A 23,806-nucleotide genomic window follows, 5' to 3' on the forward strand; every position below is an offset into this window, starting at 1 on the left:
ACAGGGAACAGCTACCAGAATATAAAAGAAATGTCTGCAAACTAACAAGTGAATTATGGGAACCCCAAAAGAAAAACGGCAAAGGAAAAACCCTACAAACCATGAACACAAGAAATGTTCAAACTTTTTAATAACTAGAGGAATGTAAATTGAACCAACAGTTTAATGAAAATGAAGCCACTTAACAGGATAGTGCCAAGTTTAGGTGTGTGGAGGAGATACAAGAACCCTCATGCACTGATGATGGCACTGTAGATTTACAGAGCAATTTTGGAAAATAATTTGGCAGTGCTTAATCATATCAGGAATACCTTATGAATAGATATTAACTGGTAATCCCACTCCTGGGTGTATACCCTAGAAAGACACTCACCAAGAAATATAAAAGAATATGAAAGAAGTAGTCTAGGAGGCAATATAGGTGTTTGTTACTAGGTGAATTAAGTAAAACGTAGTGGATTCCATACATGATAGAACACTATCCAGGAATTTGAATCAGTAGACTAGGTGACTACACAGCCATAGCCACACAGATATGAATGTATCTTAAAAAACAAACAAAAAAACAAAAAAACAAAAAAAAAAAACACAGTACTTAGAGAAAAAAAGTGAGAACTAAAGTAAGGCTATGGCCTCACTACCAATTACATAAAAACATTGTATTCCAAACAACACTACATGGTTTACAAGGACAAAGACAAAAAATACATATCAAGCACATTAGAATAGCTGCTTACAGGAGTTGGGGTAAAAGCAATAAAAGGGAATAAATAAAAATTAGCAGGAACTTGTACAACCTGGAATGATAATATGCCTTAAATAAAGCTGGTTTTGTTTATTTTTTAAAAAGTGGAATTACAGAATGTCAGAGTTAGAAGGAACCAGAGATTCCTTAGATTTACCAATTTCAAGTATGGAAACGTTTGTCTCATTGCATAGATCAGAACAGACACCTAGTCACTTAAACAGTGACTATTCAAAGTTATGAGTAACTTTCTGGCATAAGAGGTAGCAGAATTCAAATCTCCCAATTTTCAATCTAATGATACCTGTTTTAGCATACTTCCTTTTAAACAATTTACTGAAATAAAATTAGTGTCTTAAAAAAAAGGGGAGGAGTATATTTCTTTGCATTATAACCACTGTTTTGGATGATCAAGAGTTTTGATACAGTTAATCAAGAGCTTATATCAGGATGCCTGGGTGGCTCAGTGGTTGAGCATCTGCCTTCAGCTCAGGATGTGATCCCAGTCCCAGGATCGAGTCCCACATCGGGTTCCCTGCATGCAGCCTGCTTCTCCCTCTGCCTGTGTCTCTGCCTCTCTCTCTGTGTCTCTCATGAATAAATAAATAAAATCTTTAAAAAATTTTTAATTAAAAAAAGAGCTTATATCACCAACAGCTTAAAGGAAAAGGAGAAATCTTCCACATGACAGAGCCTAAAAATTAATCCCCTCTCTCATATCACTCTGCCTCTACAAAACACTCACCATGCTCTTCAAGATATGCCTGGAGCCTGTTGATGAGATCTTGTTTTATTCCCTTGGTCTCCAAACCACGAGCAAGACATTCCTGCTTTAGTTCAGCAAGCTGAGAAAAAAAGAATAAAGCTTTTCCTTAGTTAACAGAATGAACCCGATGATTAAATAAATAAGGTAGTTCTCACAAGAAAAAAAAGTTCAATTCCCAAACTACCACTCTTAAACCCACTAAATCTCCAGATCCACAAAGATGGGCCACTTCTCTCTAATAATATTCAATATGCAAGAGGACTTTTCTAAAAGATGGTGAAGAATAAACTTACTTTAATGAAATTCCTATTCATGCAACTATTTATTATTACAAATCCCTAGCTATTTCTGAGGGGCAGCACCTCCCCCCATTACTGTACCAGCTAGCATACAGAAAAAAAATTTTTTTTTAAATCAACCTTTAAGTAGAAAACTTAAGTATCTAAAAGTAGATTCTTCTTACTTTTTTTTTTAATATTTTATTTATTTATTCATGATAGACACAGAGAGAGAGAGAGGCAGAGACAGAGGCAGAGGGAGAAGCAGGCTCCATGCAGGGAGCCTGATGTGGGACTTGATCCAGGGTCTCCAGGATCACGCCCTGGGATGCAGGCGGCGCTAAACCGCTGAGCCACTGGGGCTGCCCAGATTCTTCTTACTTTTATCTCTTACTGCAATCTACTATTTACATGCATACAAGTCTGACCCTGAAGAATTAGGCAGATGTGTTATCTAGTTTAATGTCAATATGAATCGATTAAAGGATCTATGTCAAAATGGAAAGAATATCCAATGGCATGCTATCAAGTTCTATGTAAGAGTTCTAAATCAGTAACTTGACTAAACATGAAATAGGTATGCTTATCAACTCTGTGAATAACAGAAGGAGGAAGGAAGACCTGATGGATTACTGAGAGAACTAAGTGGCAGGGAGGACAAGAAGGGGAGGCTCTTCAGAGAACAATGAGCCAAAAAGAAGATTCAATTTGGAAGGACCAGGTATCCCTATAAAGCATTACTTTATTTTTTTTTTTAAGATTTTATTTATTCATGAGAGACACACAGAAGCAGAGAGAGAAGCAGGCACCTCACAGGGAGCCCTGATGTGGGACTTGATCCCCGGACCCGGGATCACGCCCTGTGCCAAACACAGGTGCTCAACCACTGAGCCACCCAGGCATCCCTAAAGTATTTCATTTAGATTCAAAACTTAAATTGTTTAAAAACCAGATGAGCAAGATCAGACTCAACAGTAACGCAAAGGTTGAAGACCTCAGGATTTTAGATAATTACAAGTACAAAGAGGGTTAATGGTATGATTTGCTACCAAAGTAATTCTGGGTTATGGTAACTGAAAAATAATCTATTCTAAATGATTGATTCTTATTTTAAGAAGCATAATGACATGCTGATCCAAGGAGAACAAGCAGGAAAAGAAAGGTTTTAGAAATCCAATATGCAAATCAGTGCACAAATAGATTGGCACTGAAAGAAGACTTCAATGGCTTTGAAGTACAGATCTAAGATCAACCAGGAGAGGTCAGAAGGCAGATCCCTACAGAAGAAAGAATTTTACAATTAAGGGAATATGCTAGGCATCTCTGGAAGGCTTTCAACCAAGGGAGCATTTGAAAATGGAGAGGGGAGCTTCCCCCCGCAACACAATGACTGAGCGGGTGGAGCATTCAGTGAGGTCAGGTAAGCAGGGATACTCTGCGGAGGGAGAACTCTCCTACCCAAAAAACCAACAGCACTCCTTTTGAGAAACATGGTAGATAAATCACTCACTAAAAGCACAAAATGTCCTCTTCTAAAGTCCCCTGGGTTCAAATTTCAGCTTTACCACTTACAGCTGTGTAACCTTGGATGACTAACTTAACCTCTCTGTGCCTCAGTTTCCTATGAAATGCAACAGTATCTATACCATGGGATTATTGGGATGATTAAATAAGTAAATATTTGTAAAGCATTTACAACAGTGCTTGGCAGCTGGTAAGCACTTCATAAGTGTTAGACACTGGGTGAAGGATTAGACAATATTAGAATCTCTGCTTCTCAGATTTCGGAATTTCACAGATCAATATATTTTTAATTAGGCAGACTGATGGGGCTGCCAACTTTTTAATATTTCAGCCAGATGGACTAATACTTTCAATACTTTTATAAAAAAATAAAAACCAATTACTATAAAAATCATCACACATTTGGATGTAGCAGTGACACCAAACTGCTATAAAAGTTTCTAAATGCTTACTCAGTATTTTTTTTAACTTACCGCTAACCATTCATGACCCAGCACTGGCTTGCAGACCATACCCTGAATACTATTAACCTAGAATCTAAACTCTAAGTGATCTCTAAGGTCCATTTCTTAAGAACCTGGATCTTTCCCACATTGGTACTTTGTTCTTTCATTTTCTTTCAGCTTCCTGGAGAACAAGGCTTGTGATTTAGGTTACACTTTAAAAAGTTTTGCTGGGGCACCTGAGTGGCTCAGTCAGTTGAGCACCCAATTCTTCTGACTGTTGGTTTGGGCTCAGGTCATGATCTCGGGTCGTGGGATTAGGCACTATGTAGGACTCAGCACTAGGGCATACTGCTAAGCCTGGGGTTGGCTTAGGAGTCTTTCCCCCACCCTCTCCCTCTGCTTGTCCCATTGCACACTCATGCTCTCTCCTTCTAAAGTAAATAAAATCTTTTAAAAAGATATTTTCTTGGTTTATTATAAAAGTGTTATGCTTACTGTAGAATAGTTTGAAAATTCTGAAAAATACAGAAGAAAATAAGTCTTATGTAACCCCAGCACTTAACACTTAAAATATAACACTATATATAGTCATTTAACACTTTAAATATATCATTAGTGTGTGTTTAGAAGGTGCTTGTTGTTTACAGAGCAATACAACTTTTTTTTTTTTTTTTTAAGTTTTTTGGTTTTTGGCAGAGAGAGGCAGAGACACAGGCAGCGGGAGAGGCAGGCTCCCTGCAGGGATCCAGGATCTCTAGGGTCTCCAGGATCATACCCCAGGCTGAAGGCGGTGCTAAACTGCTGAGCCACCAGGGCTGCCCAGCAATACAACTTTACTCGTTTCTTATAACCCCAATCTTCCGCAGAAGCCTCCATTCCTTACCCCTTCCTGGTTTAAATTAACACTTTGGTAAATATTTAGGCAATTCAAACCTCAACTCTCTAACAGAATTGTTCCTCCCTTCCTTTTTCTTCCCCCAAATTATGCCTAGATATAGGCAAGACCTGCAAACAAACAAACAAACAAACAAACAAAAACCTCACAGTTGACAGGAAATGGAATCATGGTTTCTACATAGGCTGCTAATCTACACTTGGGAACTGACAAACTGGTACAACTAGTAGTGTAGCATCCATCACTGCTGACCAATGGCCCTGCCATTTGCCGTTGGTCACTAAAATCTCAGCCCCCAACAGTTCTCAGTCCCTAAACCCAGATCTTTGGGCTCATTCAGTGGTCTTCTCAGCACCTCTATGTCCCCTTTCTGGTCAAATGAGATTGTTACATAGAGTTTTTACATACTGTATTACTTTAGTTATTATATTATGGGTTCTGCTCATTTCTTTTCACTTTTCATTTTGGTACAATTACCTTAGTAGTAGAACAAAAATCTTTTAAAGCCTACATTGAGAACTAACTTATAATATCAAATCTTACCCATTTTTATACGTATGTGTCTTAAACATTTTTTTATATGTGTCTTAAAAATCTTTTTTAAAGATTTTATTTATTTATTCATGAGAGACACAGGGAGAGAGGTTGAGAGAGAGACAGACAGACAGACAGACAGGCAGACACAGGCAGAGGGAGAAGCAGGCTCCATGCAGGGAGCCTGACGTAGGACTCGATCCCGGGTCTCCAGGATCACGTCCTGGGCTGAAGGCGGCGCTAAACCGCTGAGCCACCGGGCTGCCCTATCTTAAATTTTTTAAAATAACATTTAATAAATAAATAAATAAATAACATTTTATTTTATTATTATTTTTTAAAATATTTTATTTATTTATTCATGAGAGAGGTAGAGACACAGGCAGAGGGAGAAGCAGGCTCCCTGTGGGAAGCCTGATGTGGGACTAGATCCCAGGACCCTGAGATAACAATCTGAGCCAAAGGCAGATGCTCAACCACTGACCCACACAGGTGCCCCAAAATAACATTTTTTTCAAAGACTTTTTATTTATTGGGATCCCTGGGTGGCTCAGCGGTTGAGCACCTGCCTTTGGCCCAGGGCGCGATCCTGGAGTCCCAGGATTGAGTCCCATGTTGGGCTCCTGGCATGGAGCCTGCTTCTCCCTCCTCCTGTGTCTCTGCCTCTCTCTTTCTCTCTCTCTCATGAATAAATAAATAAATCTCAAAAAAAAAAAAAAGACTTTTTATTTATTTATTCAGAGGCCGAGACACAGGCAGAAGGAGAAGTAGGCTCCCTGCAGGGAGCCTGATGCAGGACTCCATCCCAGGACTAGAATCACGTCCTGAGCCAAAGGCAGACACACTCAACCGCTGAGCCACCCAGGCATCTCAAAAGAACGTATTTTAAAAGCAAGACATATTGAGTGAGTTTTATGGTATGTGAATTGTCACATACCATAAAGGTATGTCAATAAGGCTATTAAAAAAAGAGTTAAAGAACACTATATATAGAATAATAACATTAATGTAAAAAATAATGCAAATACACACTCCATACAGATAAATTACTACTGGCTGAATCTGGGAAGAAGCAGCTTACTGATAACAAATGTAGAAGGCAAACTTTTTACCATACGCCCTTTTGTACCTTTAGAATCATAAACTTGTACATGAATTACCTATTCAAAAACTAATTTCAAAAATTTTATTTTTTGTTGGGGCACCTGGGTGGCTCAATGAGTTAAGTGTCTGATTTCAATTCAGATCATGATCCTGGGGTCCTGGGATCGAGTCCCACCGCAGGCTCCCTGCTCAGCAGAATTTGCTTGTCCCTCTCCTTCTGCCCCTACTCCTACCCCTCCCTTGCTCATGCTCTCTCTTTTGCTCTCAAATAAATAAAATTATTAAAAAATATATAACCAGGGGATCCCTGGGAGGCTCAGCGGTTTAGCGCCTGCCTTTCGCCCAGGGCGTGATTCTGAAGTCCTGGGATCAAGTCCCACATCAGGCTCCCTGCATGGAACCTGCTTCTCCCTCTTCCTTTGTCTCTGCCTCTCTCTCTCCCTCTCTGTGTCTCTCATGAATAAATAAATAAAATCTTTAAATATATATATATTTAATATATATATATTTACAACCAAATAAGTAAAAAATTTATTTTTTAGTATCAATAAAGTATTTTCTATTCTACCTATCTAACCTACAGGGAAGGACCAATCAACTGACCACAGAATACATTTGGCATTAATCATTCATTCCTGTGACTTCTGGCTTACAAAAATTTAATTTTTTTAAAGATTATATTTATTTGAGAGAGAGAGAGAGAGAGAGAGAACAAGCAGGGAGGAGGGGCAGAGGGGGAGAAAGAGAAAGAGAGAGAGAAGCACACTCCCTGATGAGCAAAGAGGCCAACATGGGGCTCCAGGTCCTAGGACCTAGAAATCATGACCTGAGCCTACTGACTGAGCTACTCAGGTGCCCCACAAATCTTTGAATTTTAATTCAAATTTTTCATCTGTTATCCTTCAATCTAGTTTGCACATTTTTGAGTGCAAAGACATCTTATATCATTTATAACATTCCATATGATAGAAACTCAAATTTATTTTCCAGTACAAATATATGACAGATAAATCATTAAGTACTTTGTTTTTTTTTGTTTTTTTTTTAATTTTTATTTATTTATGATAGGCACACAGTGAGAGAGAGAGAGAGGCAGAGACACAGGCAGAGGGAGAAGCAGGCTCCATGCACCGGGAGCCCAATGTGGGATTCGATCCCGGGTCTCCAGGATCGCGCCCTGGGCCAAAGGCAGGCGCTAAACCGCTGCGCCACCCAGGGATCCCCATTAAGTACTTTGAATGTGATTTCCTCACTTAATCCTCACAACAAATCTATGTGGTGGGCATTATGACCCCACTTTATAAACTAAGAAATTAGGAAAATGAAGCTTAAAGACACTGAATAATTTGCTTAACAATCACAGTTAAAAAATATGCCAGTTTAAGTCTGACTTTCAGCCGTATCTTATCTACCAAAATGCCAGCACTGCTCTCATGCACAATCTCTATCTTTCTCTTTCCTTGCTAGTTTTTCTTTTATCTAGCCCTATAAATACCGATATTCACCAAGACTCCTTTGGCTTTCTCATTCCACTTTATCAAAAGCTTTTTCAATCCCAGAACCCAATCACGGGCAAATCCTGTCAGCTTCACCTTTTTTTTTTTTTTTTTAGCTTCACCTTTAAAATACAGTAGCCCCCCACTTATCCACAGCTTAGCTTTCTGTGGTTTCAGTTATCCAGTCCAGAAGTATACGATTCTCCTTATGACACATCATCAGAAGGTCAATAACGGCCTAACATTATGTCACAATGCCTACATCATTCACCTCACTTCATCTCATCATGTAGGCATTTGATTTCACATCACCACAAAAAGGGTGAGTATAGTACCGTAAGATGTTTTGAAAGAGATCACATTCATGTAACTTTTATTAGAGTATAATTATTTTGTTAGTGTTATTAATGTTACTGTTAATTTATAAACTTTATTATAGATATGTATTTATAGAAAAAATACAGTATATGCAGGCTTCAGTACCCTGGGTTTCGTTCCTTTCTTTTCTTTTCTTTTCTTTCCTTTTCTTTTCTTTTTTCTTTCTTTTCTTTTCTTTTTTAATTTATTTATTCATGAGAGACACAGAGAGACGCAGAGACACAGGCAGAGGGAGAAGCAGGCTCCTCACAGGGAGCAACAATGCAGGACTCAATCCTGGATTCCCGGGATCACGCCCTGAGCCGAAGGCAGACGCTCAACCACGAGCCACCCAGGCATCCCAGTACCTTAGGTTTCAGGCAGCCACTGGGAGGTCTTGGAACATATCTCCCATGAATGGGGTGGGGGGAACTATTGTATATACAGAATCTAATCCTTTCTGGTTATTTATTTATTTTTTTATCATTATTTTTTTAAATGATAGAGAGAGAGAGAGAGAGGCAGAGACACAGGCAGAGGGAGAAGCAGGCTCCATGCACCGGGAGCCCGACGTGGGATTCGATCCCAGGTCTCCAGGATGGCTCCCTGGGCCAAAGGCAGGCGCCAAACCCCTGCGCCACCCAGGGATCCCCTTTCTGGTCTTTTATACAGATTACTGTAACTCTTAGCCCTGGTACCTCATTATAGTTTACTCTCCACAAAGTATCCAGAGTGATCTAAAAATTTAAGTCCGGGAAAAAAAAAATTAAAGTCAGAATGTCATCTCTCTATTCAAAAACCCTCCACTGGTAACCTATCTCAAGGGTCAAAGCCAGAGTCCTAATGATCACCTATCAGGTCCTCGCATAACACTTTGCATAAGACTCACTCTCCTACCTCTGAGTCTCTAATTTAACATCACCTTCTCAATAAGGCCTTCCGTAGTCACCCTATTTAAAATGTCAATACCGGGATCCCTGGGTGGCGCACCTGCCTTTGGCCCAGGACACGATCCTGGAGACCCGGGATTGAATCCCACTTCGGGTTCCCAGTGCATGGAGCCTGCTTCTCCCTCTGCCTATGTCTCTGCCTCTCTCTCTCTCTCTCTCTCTCTCTCTCTGCGTGTGACTATCATAAATAAATAAAAATTAAAAAAAAACTTGATTAACCTTTAAAAAAAATAAAAAATAAAATGTCAATACCCTTAATCCCACTGTACACCTAACACCCACCAAACACTGTTCCTATATTTCTCTATAGATCTTATCACTATTTGGCATACTATAAATTTTACTTATTTACTGAGCTTTCCCCCAGTAAAATATAAACTCCATGACAAGAATTTTGTCTGCTTTGTTCATTGCTATACGTTGAGAACCTATGGTAGCTGGCACATGGTAGGCACTCCATAAATATTTTCTGAATATGTACCAAACCTTTACTATCAGCTCGCAGTTCTTGAAAAGGAGGCCCACATTTCCAACTGACTATCAGCCATCTCCAAGTGCAAATCTCAAAGACACTTAAGCCCAAAACTGAACTTATCTTTTCTGCTACACAAAACTGGCTGCTTCTCCTCTCAACCTAGACTACTCAAACCTTGGATTCATCTTTCATTCCTCCCACATCTAACTCATCTATACTTACAATTTTATATACCAAATTTCTTTCAAATTCATTCCTATTCTAATATCCACCAGCTTATTTCGGGTCTTACTAAGTTTACTCACTTGACAGTGATTGAGCACCCACTCCATCAAGCATTATCCTAGACACTAAAAAAAATGAACAAAAAGAGAAAGAGTTCTTGCCCACATGAAGTTTAAAATCTAGTAAGAAAATAAAGCAACCAATGATCATATACATGTTTTTTTTTTTTTAATATATTTTTTTAATTATTTATGGTAGTCACACAGAGAGAGGGGGAGAGAGAGGCAGAGACACAGGCAGAGGGAGAAGCAGGCTCCATGCACCGGGAGCCCGATGTGGGATTCGATCCCGGGTCTACAGGATCACGCCCCGGGCCAAAGGCAGGCGCCAAACCGCTGTGCCACCCAGGGATCCCTACATGTTTAATACAAAAAAAAGAACAGGGTCCTATGAAAGCATTTAAAAAGTGGTCTGATCATGTGTGTGGATATGGAGAACTTATCCTACCTAAGGGCTCCTTGGGTAAATGATATTTGACTGATGCCTGAGTAAGACAAAGGTACGGGAGTATGGAGCGGGCAGGAGCACTTTAGCCTAAAGCATGTGTAACTGTTCTGGGTTCTGAGGTAAAGAAAGACAGTAGTGCAGTGATTAAGAACATGACTTTGGAGACAGACTACCTGGATTTGAGTCACCACTTATTATTAGCTCTGTGTACTAAGGCAAGTTACTCAATCTCTCCGAGCTTCCATTTTTCTCATTTTTAAAAAATGGATATAATAGAAGCATTTACCTTACAGGGTTACTATGAAAATTAAATCAGTTGATATATATGTGTGTGTGTGTATATACCAGACCTTGCCACATAGTAAATGCCACATAGTGTTAGTAATTAATGAATACAGCTATTCTGAGGAATGAAATGAAATAAAGCTACTGTGATGAGAAGTGTAAAAAAAGAAACTGGAGAGATTGGTAGGAATATAATCAAAAGGTTTTAAGCCGCAGAGTAACTATTATAATAATAAAAATATAACTGGTAAAATCTCTCTCTCCAGACCCCATCCTCCTTACTGCCAAAAGAATACAAACTGATTGCATCAGCTCTTCCTTTCAAATTTTCAAAGGCTCCTCATCTTCTGCCCACATGACAAAAACCAAACCACCTTACACAAGTTAAAATGCTTTTCAGTATCACTCCATTCTACATTTATGGCCACACAGTTCATTTCCTTTTTTTTTCCAAACTATCTTCAACCACCAACATAAATGAGCATCAATATTACAAATGTCTCACTGTTCTCAACACTCTGACACTATACACCCTTGTGGTTCTCTCCTCAGCAGTAATCCCTTTTTTCACCGTTGACTAGGAATCTGGTACCACTACAGTTCAAGACATTTCCACCCACATTGTTTTTTTTTTCTCCAACTGTGTTAGAATGACTGCATTTCTACAAAACTTCAGAAATGTGCTGTTGATGTGGACTTATATAAGAATTCAGATATTTTTCCCTATTTCAAAGCTTGTTCTTTTCCGAGACTCCATACAAAAGCTCTTTATAAAACTGGAAAGAGTTTTTAAAAAAGAGATAAAACTCTTGTCAACCCCAAAGTCAGGATCACTTCATCAAGATCAACAGTGGAACCAAACATTAACTGTCCTGGAAGTCAGAATTAAAGGCATAAGTTCTTAACCAGAGGTCCACGGACTCCTCAGGGCTACAAAGTAGTTTTATGAAGCCCCTCAAATCGCATGCAAAGTATATGTACATGCCTTTTTCTGGGGAGAGGGTTCATACCTTTCATCAGAGTTTCAAAGATATCTGTGACCTCCAAAAGGTTAAGAAGTGCTCTAGAGAAAAAGCAAAGACAAGCAAATGTGATTAAAAAAGTGAATCCTTTTCAGGGGCACCCTAAGTGGCTCAATCAGGTAAGCTTCCGACTCTTGATTTCAGTTCAGGTCATGATCTCAGGGTCATTAGACTGAGCCCAATGTCTGGCTCCCCACTCAACCGGGAGTCTGTTTGAGACTCTCTCCATCTCCCCCTCCCTCCCTCTCTAAAAAAGAAATACATATTTAAAAAAAAGGGGGGGGGGCTGGATGGCTAAGTGGTTGAGCATCTGCCTTTGGCTCAGGGTGTGACCCTGGGATCCTGGGATAGAGTCCCACATCCGGCTCCTCACAGGGAGCTTGCTTCTGCCCATGTCTCTGCGTCTGTGTCTCTCATGAATAAATAAAATCTTTAAAAAAAAAAAAAAAAGGGTGCATCCTTTTCAGGCCATCAGATTTTATGGAAAGAAACACTCCATAAACCAACATAAAATCCATAAAGGCAAGTCTCAAGACTAGTGACTTACTCCGGGTATTTTAAAAGTGGAATTAATAAAAAGAAAATATTAAATCTCCTACTCATATTTCCTTTTTGTCTCATTCACTCAAAACTTTCTTTTCAGGGCACCTGGTGGCTCAGTCAGTTAAGGGTCCCATGCTAGATTTCAACTCAGATTGTTATCTTACGGCTGTAAGATTGAGCCCCGCGCCACGCTCAGGCTGGAGTCTGTTTATCGCTCTCCCTCTGCTCACACTCTCCCTCTCTGAAATAAATAAATGAATAAACTCTTTAAAAAAGCCAACTTTCTTTTCTGTGTATATTTTATAACATACCTAACAGTTTCACAGAACATAATTTATTTAACACATACAACAGAGGTGGTTACTCAATTTTCTTCACTTCTCGACTTAGGAGACCACTGATATAACCCACATGTTTCAGTGCTACCAACTTAACAGCAACTCCAGGATACGTGAAAACCCACTAATCCACTTCAGAATCCATGGGTGAAAAATCAGATTTCACAGAAAGGCTAACTGCTGCCAACGAGCATGTGCCCTCCCCACCCTTATTCTCCTTACTCCTTTGTAAAAGCTCTTCAAGTCTTAAAGGATCAGTTTACAGCTTTGGCTAAATCAGCCTGGTTTGTCCAAGGTTCCCAGGATGATGGGACCAAAGTACCTGATGGGAAAACTACTTGTGAAGCCGCAAATGGACAAGTAATCAAGATATTCTCTCAACTGACCCTAAAATAAACTATTCTCTTCTTCAGGAAAATAATCATCCCAATGTGCGGAAGCTACCAAGATTCACAAAAGACACCATTTAAAACCGCCCTGTGACTGAGTGTCACCCAGTGGTGACACCACGAGATGCAGGGCCCTCCGCGAGATGAAAAGGAGAGAGAGAAACCTAGGGCTCTCCCAAAACATCACAGTTAAGAGTGAGCAGTGTTCCCGCTGGTAAGGACAGGGCGGGGGCGGCGGCGGCGGCGGGGAATCCGAGGACTGCTGGATCCCAGGTGCTGTGCCTTCACGACCCGAGGTCCCCGAGGTCGCTGGCGTCTGAGAGGCCTAGCTCCTGAGGCCTCTCCTCAGATTTCAAAGTTAGCTCCGAGGGCGTAACCCCACTTAAAAAAAAAAAAAAAAAAAAAAGGAGTGGGCGCGTTCTCGTGTCCGAAAGGCGGACGGGGAGAAACACAAAGCTGCCGTCATCAGCGGACGGGAATGCCGGCCTGGGAAAACGGACGGGAACGCGTCGACCCAGGAAAAAAAAAGGGGTCCTGGCTCCAGCGCGGGGCAAAAGGGGGGACCACTGACGTAATGCACCTCTGACGAGAACCGAGAAGGGACCGGAGCAGGTTGGAAGCACTTGCATGCCCGGCGGGGAAGGGACGGATGATACGAGGGCGAAGAAAGAGCCGAAATAGCAAAGATGCCGCAAAACCATACGGAGAAGTGGGAAATTCGGGAAGGCGTAGTGGGCAAGACCAGAGGCACAAAAGAAAAGAACTACGGCGGGAGCCAGGAAGCGAAGTGGAAAAGCCGGCAAGGCGGACACGTAGTAAAAGGCGCAAGCCGGCCGGCAGAACGCAGTCCCCAGAACGCCTAAGGCAGCCTCTCCCCGCCTCACGGTACCTTCAGCTTATGGAGCTCCACCGTCTCCGCCGCCATCTTGCCGCCCCTCCAGGCCGCCACCCCCGCCCGCGGCCTCCGCTTCCCGGAGCTCCCGCCTGGCCGCCGCGAGCCACGCGAACCAATCGCGGTGGCTCTTACTCCCGCCTCACACTACCAACCCCTCCCATTAGTCCAGAGCGGACGTCGCGCTCGCCGGGCCGGAGGCTTCCCCCGGCTCTCTCCGAAGGCGGGGCGGGGGAGGGGCGGGCCCTGCGCGGTCCGAACGGCGGAAACGGCGGCCAATCGCGCGGCCCCGTCGCAAACTGCCAGCCAATGGGTGGCGGCAGCGCTGACCGCGTTCCACCAATAGGGGGAGGGCGGCTGGGCGGGGGCGGTGGCTTCCTGGAGACCGCAGGTGTGGGAGCGGACGCCGCGCCTCGAGTGGGACCCGCTGGGGAAGCCGCAGGTAGGGGCCCCCAAGACCTGTAAGGGGGCTGAGGAGAAACGCGGGGAGGCGAGAAGCGGGGGCGGGAAAGCCTGGAGCGTCGGCTAAGAACCTGGAGAGGAGCTCCTGAGGGAGCCCCGAGGCCGACCGACGGACGACGCCCGAGAGGGAAGCCGGGAGGCGCGCGGGGCGGGCTCAACACCAGGGTTTGGGGAGTTTTAAGGAAAGCCGGGCTGGCCAGATCGGCTTCACAACTCGGCGTCGACAAGCACGATTTTAAAGGGCCAAGTTCAGATGATCAGGGCCGCCCCTGGAATCGGGGACAGGGCTCCATCTCTCGAGATGCTGCACGCAGGTCCCTTCCTAGCTCCGTCGAAAAGCCAGGAGGGGAAATACTGGGCAGCGCCCCGCTCTTGAGAAAGGGATTGGGACGCGGCCTGCTTACAGGCCACGGGGATGAGAGAAACGACGGCAAGCCCCCGAGGAAGGTGCGGACTAAAGGAGTCTTGTCTGCTCACCCCGCGTTCCTGGTTTCCCCTGCTGCCAGGACTCCCTGCCCCAAGCCTAGGCTCACCCCTTCAGGTTACGGTTGAACTTTAAGGATCACAGTGAGTAAGAGTAAAGAGGGCCTGTCTCGCCTTTTAAATTTTCTTCCCCAAGTTTTCAGTTTTTCCTTCGTGCACAGTGGGGAAGCTCTTCCCAGTGGAGTTCAGGGGATTTGGACTACTCAGGAGACAATTTGTGGGAACAAACTCAAAGAGAGGTTGACAGGAAATTGAGTTGGACTCCTGCCTGATCCCCCATTGTGGTAGGATGAATGTGGGGGTGGCACACAGCGAAGTAAACCCCAACACTCGCGTGATGAATAGCCGGGGCATCTGGCTGGCCTACATCATCTTGGTAGGACTGCTGCATGTGGTTCTACTCAGCATCCCCTTCTTCAGCATACCTGTTGTCTGGACCCTGACCAACGTCATCCATAACTTGGTGAGCACTAAACCACACCCTTATACCCAACCCAGGCCTTTCCCAATCAAAAACAAAATCATTTGTCTTCCTTTTGGGATCTCCGCATAATTCCTGGGCTGAAGGACTATTTTCTGCCTCCTCACACTGCCCCCTTCCCTCCTCCTAGGCTATGTATGTCTTCTTACATACAGTGAAAGGGACACCCTTTGAGACCCCTGACCAAGGGAAGGCTCGGCTACTGACACACTGGGAACAGATGGACTACGGGCTCCAATTTACCTCCTCCCGCAAATTCCTCAGCATCTCTCCTATTGTACTGTGAGTCCAGGGGGAGATAATGGGAAATGCTCCAAGTGTCGGGTGCAGACACCCCCCACCCCCACCCCGGAAAGCTTTAAAAGAGCAGACTATTCTCTTAGACCCTTTGAAGATATTATGGTATGGTCTAAATCTAGGGAGAGCAGTAAAAAGTAGGAAATAGTAGTCAAGCATTCCTTGCTGCCTCTTTGGTGGTATGGGAATGCAGAAAGGACTGAAAAAACATCCAAGTAAAACCAAATGGTTTTACACTTCCAAAGGAAGTGAATAAAGAAAGCCAGACTGATATAGATCTGTGAAAACTGTGGGGAATGGAAGCAAAGGAACTCTCATATAGGCATACAGTCATATGGGCTTCAGTTGTCATTTGCCATGTCGTTAACAATTCAAAAACACTAACTTCTAAATCTCCGGTTAAAGGTGCTGATTTTCTCCCCAACCCCAAAGTAAATACTGTTAATTTAGCTGGAATACTTTCAGATATTCTAGGACTACACGCAGTAAAACTGGTCATTTAAAATAGAAGTCACTGGAAGATCATAAATATGAATAGGGAAAGCCAACTTCACTCAACGCATTTCTTCTCTCCCCAGCTACCTCCTGGCCAGCTTCTACACCAAGTATGATGCTGCTCACTTCATCATCAACACAGCCTCATTGCTTAGCGTACTGCTGCCTAAGTTACCCCAATTCCATGGGGTTCGTCTCTTTGGCATCAACAAATACTGAGGGATAGGGCTGGGGATAACACTGGACCAAAGGGCTAGAACATCCTTTCCTTCTCCGTATTGTCTTCTGTATCTTGAAAGCCTGAGAACTATATAACCTTTCCCCAACTCCAGGAAGAGAACAGATTGGAAAATGGGGCTCCCGGGGCCCAGCCCTAAGAGCAAATTTTTTTGAATCAGGAAAGGTGGGAAAGATAAGGGCTCAATCACTCTCCTTCACAGCAGGAAGCCATGTTTAAACAGCTCGTTTGGTAACTGAGCAGCTTGTTTTGTGATTTTTTCTAGATCTTCTACCCACACCACTTTCCAGCTCTGTTTTGCTGTGTATTTTCCTTATAATAAAGATACTTTTTTTTTTTCTTTCCAGATATGGCTACAGTTTGGTCAGCAGGAAGGGTAGGGAAATGTCCTTATAAGGCTAGGGAAGAAACAAGGAATAGCAACTTACTGTATAAAACTTCTCTAAGGTATTTTTTATCCCCTCTCCCTTGGTCCTGTAGGAGGTGCCCTTCATTCTCAGCTAACACTTAGTAGGAAAAGGATGCTCAAGTGAGAAAAAGGGCTCCAACTATATGGGCAAAGAAGAGAGGGAAGATACAGGTTGCCAGTTATATATTTATAGAAAGATAATCCCCTGGCTTTAAATAGATATATACATACAAATATGAACAAACTTAAAAAAATACAAACCCTTGGATCATAAGGGGGCTTCTGGGAGCCCCTTTATCCTTCCCCCTCACCCAAGGGCAGAGGGCATGAGTCTGCTTTTTAAAAATTATTAGTTTTGGCCATCCCTGCAGCAACAAGCATGAAGTTGGGTGATTACCCACAAGGTGAATGTCAGAGGAAAAATTCAGAGTTCCCACTCTGAACTCTGTATAATCTCCTATAATTAGGGCTACATGCTTCTTGTTCTGTCTTTTAACTAGTATGTTGGCATAAAGGAGGGGGCTCCCTCCTGAAATGGGTCAAAAAATAAGATAGACTTGTAGTTTAAAAAGGGGGGGAAAGTGTCACCTGCTCTAGAAGCAAAAGACAAAGGCATACAGACCCCAGGGAAATACCCAGTTCCCACACAACCATGGAAGATACTGTCCAGCCCAGGTCCAGGCTCTAAGTTCTTTGCTCTAGCCACCCCCTATTTCTTTGGTATTGTCAGAAGACAAGATTCAGTTCCTAGGTGCTGGTGGAAGAGGGAAAGTGGTTCCGGGGCTTCCTACAAGTACTGAGTGAACAATTTGAGCTTAAAATTTTCCCTTTTTTAAATATTTAAAAATAAACAATCAAAACTCCATCCTGTGCTATACACAGCCCTTTTGACTCCCTGACATTGATCTGAGGAAAGAAGAGAAGGGGTGTCAACGTTGGAAGGGCCTCCTCACTTTCTTCCGCCGCTTCGGTTTGGCTTCTCCCTTGGGTACTGTGCTGTTGGGCTTAGAGGCTGCAGTGGGCCCAGGGCCAGGCTGAGGAGCTGCAAAGAAATTCCCATTGGGCATCTGGCCTGGGGGTACTTGAAAGATCCGGCTCAAGAAATCCTGAAGGTCAGCAGGAGGGGCATCTGGGGTTGCTCTGAGAGTAAAACAGAAGACATTATGAGGCAAGAGATATTAAGAGTTACATGGTTACCTGTGTTACCTGCTTATTATACCTAAGTTAATGATATACTGGGGAAAAAAAAACAAAGATATACTGAGTCAGCTGCCAAACTTCTTAAGGGTAAAACATCTAGCTGTCCTAAGCAGCATGTCATCTAAAATCATATTCAAAACTAAAATAGTAGGTAGGTTGTTGAAAGAAGTAACACATACCTCTGCCGCCCACTAGTGCCTGGAATCCGAGAACCAAATGAGATGTGATAGGGGACTCTGTGGGTATCTGGGGAGATTCCCACACGCTGGCATCCAGCCCATTCTACAAATAAGAGAAACGATTAGCCAAAACATCACAGTTTTGAGCATCCATGAACCCATATGTCTAGAGAACAGAAGTATACCTGTGATATCATACACCTTTCCATCCATCAGTGCAAAATAGGTGATCTTGAGGCCCAACATGCTTGACTCTGCCCAAAAGTCTCCTTCCTCAGCAGGATGCAGTTTATTACACTCAGCACAGTATCTGGCACTCTTAGGTTCCCGGTCCATTTCAAACCTCCTACAACCCAACAAAAGGACAATTTCTTTTAATTTGTCAAGGCTACAATATTCTAGTATCATCATTATAATCACTTCTCAGCTTTTTGGCTAAGATCAAGTGTATAATATTTTATTGACAAATATGGCTGAGACATCTAAAAGTATCTCTATTCAGTTGTTATATATGTCTACAAACATTCATACCCAGGGATCCCTAGGTGGCTCAGGAGTTTAGGGCCTGCCTTCGGCCCAGGGCGTAATCCTGGAGTCCCAGGATTGAGTCCCATATCAGGCTCCCTGCATCGAGCCTGCATCGAGTCTGCTTCTCCCTCTGCCTGGGTCTCTGCCTCTCTCTCTGTGTCTCTCATGAATAAATAAATAAAAAATCTAAAACAAAACAAACACCGACACCCTCAACCTTCTCTCTTAAAACTAAAAATACTACCTTTTTTTCCTTACTGCTATTCCAAATCCCCTGTCTCTTGACACTAAGGCAAAAGTAGAAACCTCCGGGTCTTTTTATTCATCATCTGTATCCCCCAACTACCAGTACTACTCACAAGGAAGTCTTTGGCTACCAAAGCTTTGGCTGTCCCATTCCTACCCTATTTCGTACCTATGCTTTCCCTGGCATCGGCTGCACATCATAGTATTCATTGCTTCTTTGAGGTCATCCTGCAGCTTGGACAGAAACTCATTCACTGACCGGCTCAGCTCATTCTCTGCCATTCGTTTCCTAAGAGAAGAAAGCCTTTGTAAATCAGACAGTACTGAGCAAGGGACAAAGGAAGATGAAATCTTTTAGCTCCTTGAGGTCCCTGGCCAGCTAGAAAGATAAGCAACCCCATTTCTCTCTGCCTCAGAGAGTCTCCTCCATTCACAAGTCCAGGGACCTCTATACTTTGAAAGATTACTCATTTATCCCACCTGACAATTTCCCATTTCCAACTTACATTTCATATTCCTTCCGCCTTTCAGGGTTGCTGACAATGTCCCAAGCTGCCCGTAAAACCTTGAAGGCCTCTTCAGCCCGGGGATGATGATTTTTGTCAGGATGAACCTACCAAGGCAAAGACTTCATCACAAATCCATTCCAACCCTCTCCCCATCTTAGGTCAAAACAATCTCCTTATCAGGTGCCTGGGTGGTTCATTGGGTTAAGCATCTGACTCTTGATCTCAGCTCAGGTCTTGACCTCAGGGTTGTGAGTTCAAGCCCTGCATTGGACTACAGACCGGGCATGGAACCACTTAAAATACAAAACAACAAAAAACAGTAACAACCCTCATATCAAAGGGTTCTCTTTTCACCACCCTTTTAAAAAATCAATACAGCTTACTAACTAATTGCTCTGGCTCTGCAAACAGATATGGGATCAAGTTCTAGCTCTGTCACTACTAGCTATATGACCTAGAATATTATATCTATCATGGATTACTGTATTAAATGAGATATTTATGATGTATATAGTGCAGGATCTGGTACTAGAGTGATCCACCACCTTGGTGTGCCTGGGATTGTCACAATTTTAGTACTGAAAGTTTATGTCTCAGGAAATCCTCAATCCCAGGCAAACAGGGATGGTTGGTCACTCTACCTGGTACATGCATACTAAGCCCTCACAGTTTAACTCTATTGTCAAACGTAAAATAAGGGTTCCAAAGATACTATATCCTCAAACTCAGTTTTTCCTAAGTAGAAATTTCTCGTGTGTACTTCCTACAGTATTTTGCCTTCTGTACTAGAAATGAAATAGCATTCTGTGTTCCTCATAGGCTTTTTATCCACTTTTCTCTAAGACAAATAGTATCCTCACCTCCTACAGCTTCCTGATTGTTCCCAACCTCATTTTCCAAAAGTACAGAAAAAAGCTAGTCTCCTGATACCAGGTAAACAGAATGCTGTTAAATCTATACATACCCAAGCTTACAGAAGAGCCTTTTAGTCATGGTCACTCTGGGGCCTAATAAGGGCTGTGAGAATTGCCCAAGAAAGCAAGTTGAGAATTTTTGTAAGAATGCTATTCCCCAAGAGAGGATATCTGCTAAAAACATGAAAGTGAGAAAAGCTCTACTGCCAGTAACAATCTTAGTGTAAACTATCATTCCCCACTCTTAAGAATATCCCAGTCTACCCACTTAAGGGACATGCATTTCCCACCACACTAATTTAGTCCTCTGCTAAGTTACAGGCCTGGTACCTTACTGTGTCTTGAATGGTTAATGGACACCTTGGTTACCCATTCCTCTTTGGTGTAATGTAATCGTTGAGGTAATTTACACACCATGATAATTTTATCAGTCCAGTTCCATACACTCAAATAGGCCTCTGATGGAATTTGCACACATTGCCTATATTCCTAATACAGTTTTACTAAAAGAAAAAGCAATAATATATCTAAAAACAGCAATTTAATATCTACTAATAGCAATTTGATTGCATGATTATATTAAACCACTTCCCTCAAGAATATGGTGCATTACAACTGCCACCTGTACCACCCCTCCTTATCAATAAAAGCAACTATATCTTGGGATGCCTGGCTCACTCTGTCAGTAGGGCAATGTGACTCTTGATCTTAGGATTGTGGGTTTGAGCCCCACATCAGGTGTAAATATTACTTAAAAATGAAGTCTTAGGGATGCCTGGGTGGCTCAGCGGTTGAGCATCTGCCTTTTTGGCTCAGGGCGTGATCCCAGAGTCCTGGGATCAAGTCCCACATCGGGCTCCCTGCATGGAGGCTGCATCTCCCCTTGCCTATGTCTATGCCTCTCTCTCTCTGTCTCTCATGGGTATATAAATAATCTTTAAAAAAAAAATCTTAAAAAAAAAAAGCAACCATATCTTCACATGTGGCATACAGATGTACATGCCTCCATATTGTTTATATTCCATTCTCTCTCCCTTTTCCACTGTAGATTGCTGGTCTTGAAATACTTTGTTTTCTTTCACCTGGTCCTGGAATCATCACATGCACTTCCTGAACTTTTCCACACTAAGTCCACACTTGCCTCTCTGCGAAAGATAGTTGGATTTTCTCCTGTTATTATTTTTTCTAAACCCTCATTTATTGGGAATAGAGGAATTGACAGGCTTTCTGATTAGGCCTCTTTTCCACCCTAGTCAGCAGGACTTCACCTGGATATTCCAGGGTGAGTGATCCAACATTGATAGGCCAGGTTCATTTCTTTAATTAAGAATCTCATGACAAAGACCTTAAAATGAAGGGAAAATCAGACCCCTTAACAGAGGGGAAAAGCCTTTGTGTGACTGTTTCCTAAGAATTAAAGTTACTCCAGCTTCAAGCTGACTTTTTACTCTGCCTTCTCTTTATTCTACTCTCGCTAAATTTGGAATAGAAAATAAAAAACAAAAGAGGAACGGGAAGGGTACTCACCATCACTGCCAGCTGCCTATAGGCCTTCTTCAGTTCAACATCTGATGCTGTGGCTTCAACCCCCAACACATGGAAAGGGTTTAGCTCATCCTCAGGAACCCCAGCCATGGTCAAGAGTCGAGCCACTTCCTCTTCAGGCTGGCAGTAGCGACCACCAGCTACAGGTGCATTCCCCTGCCTGTTAGTCCTTGGCTTGACCCAAGGCAACTCCAGCCAACCCCACTGAAACATTTTTACCAACTGCTGCCATGGCCTGCTATCTCTTAACAGAATCAGGCAACGCTGCAAGGTGGGGAAATCCAACCAAGAAAAGAGCCAAGTAGCTTTACCCCTCCAGCCTAACCGGTCACCCAGTCCCACCAGAAACCGCCAGCCCAACTGTAGACAGCCCAAGAAGAGGGCCAGAGCCAGGAGCAGCAAAGCACCCAGTAGCCTAAGAAAACGGGTGAACAGCCCTGCTCCATAGCAACATCCTTGGCTCAGAAATTGGAACATCACCTGGGCCCAGCCCCCCAGCCGCCCTGCCCAGACTCCCAACCAGACTCGAAAAAGGTCCAGATCACTGCCTTTCAGCTGCCTGCATGCATAGATGAGATGGCCACAAGTTTCCACGTACTCTCCCACCAATACCAGCAGTTCAATCAGCCACCAGAAGCCTGCCTGTCCAAGCTGACATAGTTCCTCTGCTCCCCATAATCCGAGGCCTCTGCGCTTATCTGCCTGACTTCGTTTCCGGCCCAGCCGATGTCGGCCAGGGGACCTGGGATCTCTGCGTCCACCGTCCCGAGTATCCTCCTTGGCCAGAATGCGGTGCCGCTGTCTCCGGGGTGGAGGTTTCTTCCCACTGGGCACACGTGAAAAATCACTGGGGAACTTGAGAGGTTCCTCATCATCATATTCCTCTTCCAACTCTTCATCTTCCCCCAAAACTGGAGAGGTACAATGATGGCAAAAGTTGCTAGGAGAGCTATCTCCTCCCTCAGAGTAAGACCCTTCAGGGATTCCAGGGGTTCCCTGGCAGTTGCAAGCAGACGGAATGGAAAGAAAAGAAGGGTTCCCATCCTCCTGGTACCCAGCCTCATTCTCTCTTGAGAGTTCCTGGTCCACTCCTGACTCTTCTTCTGAAGATGCCTCACTCTGATCGGGGTCCTCTCCATCCCTAGGGGGTCCAGGACCCCTTGGGGGGCCATGGCTTGGATCCGACCAGTGGGCTGGGTTTGGGGGCTGTGTGTACTTGGGACTAGAGTGCTCTGTGAGGCAGCGGGTACCATTGGGAGCAGGCCCCGCTGAGTCCCTGAGTCCTGAGAATGAAAGTATTTCAGGGTCCACAGAGGATCCTAAAGTCCTGAAGGAGGCACCACCACTGTGGTGGGCTCCACACAACCCTCTTTCTCCGGGGTGCTTCTGGGCCATGACCCCGGGGCTTCCTGAGGATTTTAGGTCACAGCCATCATGATAAGTTCTGATGCCTGTAACAAAGGTATCAAGGTGGAGACGATCAAGGATAGAACTGAGAGCGGTTAAATGACCTTAAATTCGCGATATATTTAATGCACCCGCCTCCCGTTTTCCCAAATTCTTCTGGGGCGTTCTTCTCCCTAGCAATAGGCCACAACCGTGCTCCCTCCCCCTCTCCAAATCCCCTTAGTTTTTCTTCTCCCCCACCCCCAAGCTATAATCCAGAGTCAGGGGAAGAGGGAGGTACCGCCAAGGGTGTGGTCCTGGGGTCACTCGGGTAGAAGAGGAAAGACGATCGCAAAGGGGGGCCGCAGGCTGCCAGGAAAGGGTGGGGGCCGAGCGGCGCTTAAAGAAAACCTGGGGGGCGGAGCTTAGGGTTGCCCCTGAGGTAGACCTGCAGGGAAGCCGTGGCCGGGTGGAGGGGCGACGGTAACGTACCCGAAGAGCGGCGGTAACTCCTCCCCCTCGAGCAGCTGGGCCCCGGGCCAGGGGGAGCTACGAGAGCAGCTCCCCCGGCTCCGCCTCCCGCTCACGCTCCGCTTCCGCCTTCCGTCCCCGCCGTGGCCGCCGACCTACGCCTACTTCTACTTCCGGGGTCACCAGGGAAGC

General features: G+C 43.8%; 3 protein-coding genes across 7 annotated transcripts in view; 1 reads left to right on the forward strand and 2 right to left on the reverse strand.

The window, feature by feature from the left end:
* Window positions 1-13,903, reverse strand: part of LOC112678047 (SAP domain containing ribonucleoprotein) — a 49,601-nt gene extending 35,698 nt beyond the window's left edge. The window contains exons 1-2 of the mRNA XM_025477094.3: window positions 13,769-13,903; window positions 1,491-1,590 (exon numbers count right to left, since the gene is read on the reverse strand). Coding sequence (XP_025332879.1) covers window positions 1,491-1,590; window positions 13,769-13,804 — 136 coding nt within the window. The 5' untranslated portion in view covers window positions 13,805-13,903. The remainder of the gene's footprint in view (window positions 1-1,490; window positions 1,591-13,768) is intronic.
* ORMDL2 (ORMDL sphingolipid biosynthesis regulator 2) lies at window positions 7,932-16,573 on the forward strand. 4 transcript variants are annotated; one of them, XR_007413332.1, is made up of 5 exons: window positions 7,932-8,110; window positions 12,904-14,213; window positions 14,640-14,680; window positions 15,353-15,479; window positions 16,073-16,084. XR_007413332.1 is itself a non-coding variant. In XM_025477096.3 (4 exons), the coding sequence occupies exons 2-4, from the start codon at window positions 15,006-15,008 to the stop codon at window positions 16,206-16,208; spliced, it is 462 nt and encodes a 153-aa protein (XP_025332881.1). In that variant the 5' UTR covers window positions 14,077-14,213; window position 15,005; the 3' UTR covers window positions 16,209-16,573. The 4 variants fall into 4 exon arrangements, 3 of the variants coding, with proteins under 3 accessions (XP_035552181.1, XP_048971049.1, XP_025332881.1); XM_025477096.3 differs by lacking the exons at window positions 7,932-8,110; window positions 14,640-14,680 and adding an exon at window positions 15,005-15,179 and having other exon boundaries at window positions 14,077-14,213; window positions 15,328-15,479; window positions 16,073-16,573; XM_035696288.2 differs by lacking the exons at window positions 14,640-14,680; window positions 16,073-16,084 and having other exon boundaries at window positions 8,034-8,110; window positions 15,328-15,467.
* Window positions 16,574-16,802: 229 nt separating this feature from the next.
* On the reverse strand, window positions 16,803-23,785 carry DNAJC14 (DnaJ heat shock protein family (Hsp40) member C14). Of its 2 annotated transcripts, none has more exons than XM_025477078.3 (7): window positions 23,636-23,785; window positions 21,740-23,208; window positions 19,296-19,402; window positions 18,959-19,078; window positions 18,201-18,361; window positions 18,016-18,118; window positions 16,803-17,776 (listed from the first exon to the last, which is right to left on the reverse strand). In XM_025477078.3, the coding sequence occupies exons 2-7, from the start codon at window positions 23,150-23,152 to the stop codon at window positions 17,566-17,568; spliced, it is 2,115 nt and encodes a 704-aa protein (XP_025332863.1). In that variant the 5' UTR covers window positions 23,153-23,208; window positions 23,636-23,785; the 3' UTR covers window positions 16,803-17,565. The 2 variants fall into 2 exon arrangements, with proteins under 2 accessions (XP_025332863.1, XP_025332865.1); XM_025477080.3 differs by lacking the exon at window positions 23,636-23,785 and adding an exon at window positions 23,445-23,621.
* Between the last annotated feature and the right edge of the window lie 21 nt (window positions 23,786-23,806).

Source organism: Canis lupus, chromosome 10 (genome assembly GCF_003254725.2).
Source record: "Canis lupus dingo isolate Sandy chromosome 10, ASM325472v2, whole genome shotgun sequence".
Classification (NCBI taxonomy): Eukaryota; Metazoa; Chordata; class Mammalia; order Carnivora; family Canidae; genus Canis; species Canis lupus.

Coding starts and splice junctions, on each gene's coding strand:
- ORMDL2 (XM_035696288.2), top strand. CDS start 13,529: ATGATACGAGGGCGAAGAAAGAGCCGAAATAGCAAAGATGCCGCAAAA. Junction 14,214..15,327: donor ACCCGCTGGGGAAGCCGCAG/GTAGGGGCCCCC, acceptor CCCTCCTCCTAG/GCTATGTATGTCTTCTTACA.
- DNAJC14 (XM_025477078.3), bottom strand. CDS start 23,152: ATGGCCCAGAAGCACCCCGGAGAAAGAGGGTTGTGTGGAGCCCACCAC. Junction 18,362..18,958: donor CGATGCCAGGGAAAGCATAG/GTACGAAATAGG, acceptor GTTGGGTTGTAG/GAGGTTTGAAATGGACCGGG. Junction 18,119..18,200: donor AAAGGTGTATGATATCACAG/GTATACTTCTGT, acceptor TCTTATTTGTAG/AATGGGCTGGATGCCAGCGT.